We start from the raw sequence: 1,549 nt of genomic DNA on the forward strand, positions 1-1,549 counted from the left end.
TTTTTTTCCAGTATATGCTCTCCGGATTCCTCTCAAGATATTGCATCCATATTTTAACCGTTGGATCTTCACTTCCATCGAGATCCTCTAGATAAAAAAGAAGAGCTTCTTCTGTCGCTTCCTTCTTAAGAATGCTCTTAATTCCCTGAAAAATAGATGAGACTTATTGTTACCATATGTATCATGTGACAGTGAAATAGTACCATGTGACCAAATAGGTTATGGTACCATGTGACCGAGTTAAATAGTACCATGTGACCAAATAGGTTATGGTACCATATGACCGAGTTACATGGTACCATGTGACCATGAAACCTGTGACCAACACACCATGTCCTATTTTCTGTGTACCTTTGCTTTAGCGCCAATCTGGTCTATAACAGTCTTGAAACTCCATCTAACATTTGCTTTGACAGACTTCTTGCACATTCTGGGATACGTCGGATCCGCTCTCTCGACGTCTTTGTACATCCCGTTGGCACCCAAATTTGATATGCATTCGAAAGGAAGCAACTGTACCATATTGTGTAAATATTAAATTCCAAAACAAATCAATGTAATAACGGTACTTTTCATTTATACACATAGTGAAAAACCCTTACCATAAGAGGGATTATAAACCCACGACAGTGTCATTTCTTCTTCGGTCCTCCACTTCCGAAACTCTTTCTTACTTGATCAATCATTCTATCAAATGTGTAGCGTCCCATGGAAATCTCTCACAGAAAGCCAAATCATCCACCATATCCACCAAATCATGGTTTATAAACTCATCTGTGGTGCCATGATCCAGTATTCCACCGAGCAACATGATAACAGCTAGTTTCTTCCTATCAGCAGCCCTTTGAGTTGGCGTCTTCTCGAGATGTCTTATCACACTCTCCTTAGATACCTTTCGATTTCCAAAAGTCTTCACTCTAAACTGACTTTTCCTCATATATTCCCATCCAGCCGGATACTCACCGCATTTCAATCCGGATATGAGAGCGTGTTCAACGATGGAGTATCTAATGGGCACACCATTTAGAACAAACCATAATTCCTTTTCATCCTTCACATTGACACAATGGTTTATCAGGAATGCTGCTGGAGCCATTTTCAGCGTGCCATCAAATTGCATATGAAACAAATGCTGAAACTGCGACTCATGACTGAAATACCTCCATTCTTCAGGGCTTAACAAGTCTTTCAGTTTTTTTATTGTCTCTGACGGGTAACACTTGGTATTTATCTTAGGAGAGAACTGAATGTCTTCCATTTTGTACATAAACGACAACTGCATAACAATAAAATACATCAGATCATGTGACCTGTGACAATGTGAAATAGTACCATGTGACCTATTCTCCTCTGACCTGTGACCAATTGTCTTGGTACCATGTGACCTATTGTCTTGTGAACCTGTGACCATGTGACATAGTACCATGTGACTTATTCTCCTATGACCTATTGTCTTGATACCACGTGACCAATTCTCATGTGACCTATTGCCCTGGTGCCATGTGACCTATTGTCCTGTGAACTATGACCAAGTCACCTATCACCAATC

At 40.2% G+C, this 1,549-nt stretch overlaps 1 protein-coding gene across 1 annotated transcript in view; it reads right to left on the minus strand.

The window, feature by feature from the left end:
• Nucleotides 1-682: 682 nt before the first annotated feature.
• LOC104809667 overlaps nucleotides 683-1,549 on the minus strand; it is a 1,369-nt gene continuing 502 nt past the window's right edge. Inside the window, exons 2-3 of the mRNA XM_010535711.2 lie at nucleotides 1,333-1,401; nucleotides 683-1,276 (exon numbers count right to left, since the gene is read on the minus strand). Of these exons, the coding sequence (XP_010534013.2) occupies nucleotides 683-1,276; nucleotides 1,333-1,401 (663 nt within the window). The remainder of the gene's footprint in view (nucleotides 1,277-1,332; nucleotides 1,402-1,549) is intronic.

Source organism: Tarenaya hassleriana, unplaced genomic scaffold, assembly GCF_000463585.1.
Source record: "Tarenaya hassleriana unplaced genomic scaffold, ASM46358v1 Cleome16, whole genome shotgun sequence".
Lineage (NCBI taxonomy): Eukaryota > Viridiplantae > Streptophyta > Magnoliopsida > Brassicales > Cleomaceae > Tarenaya > Tarenaya hassleriana.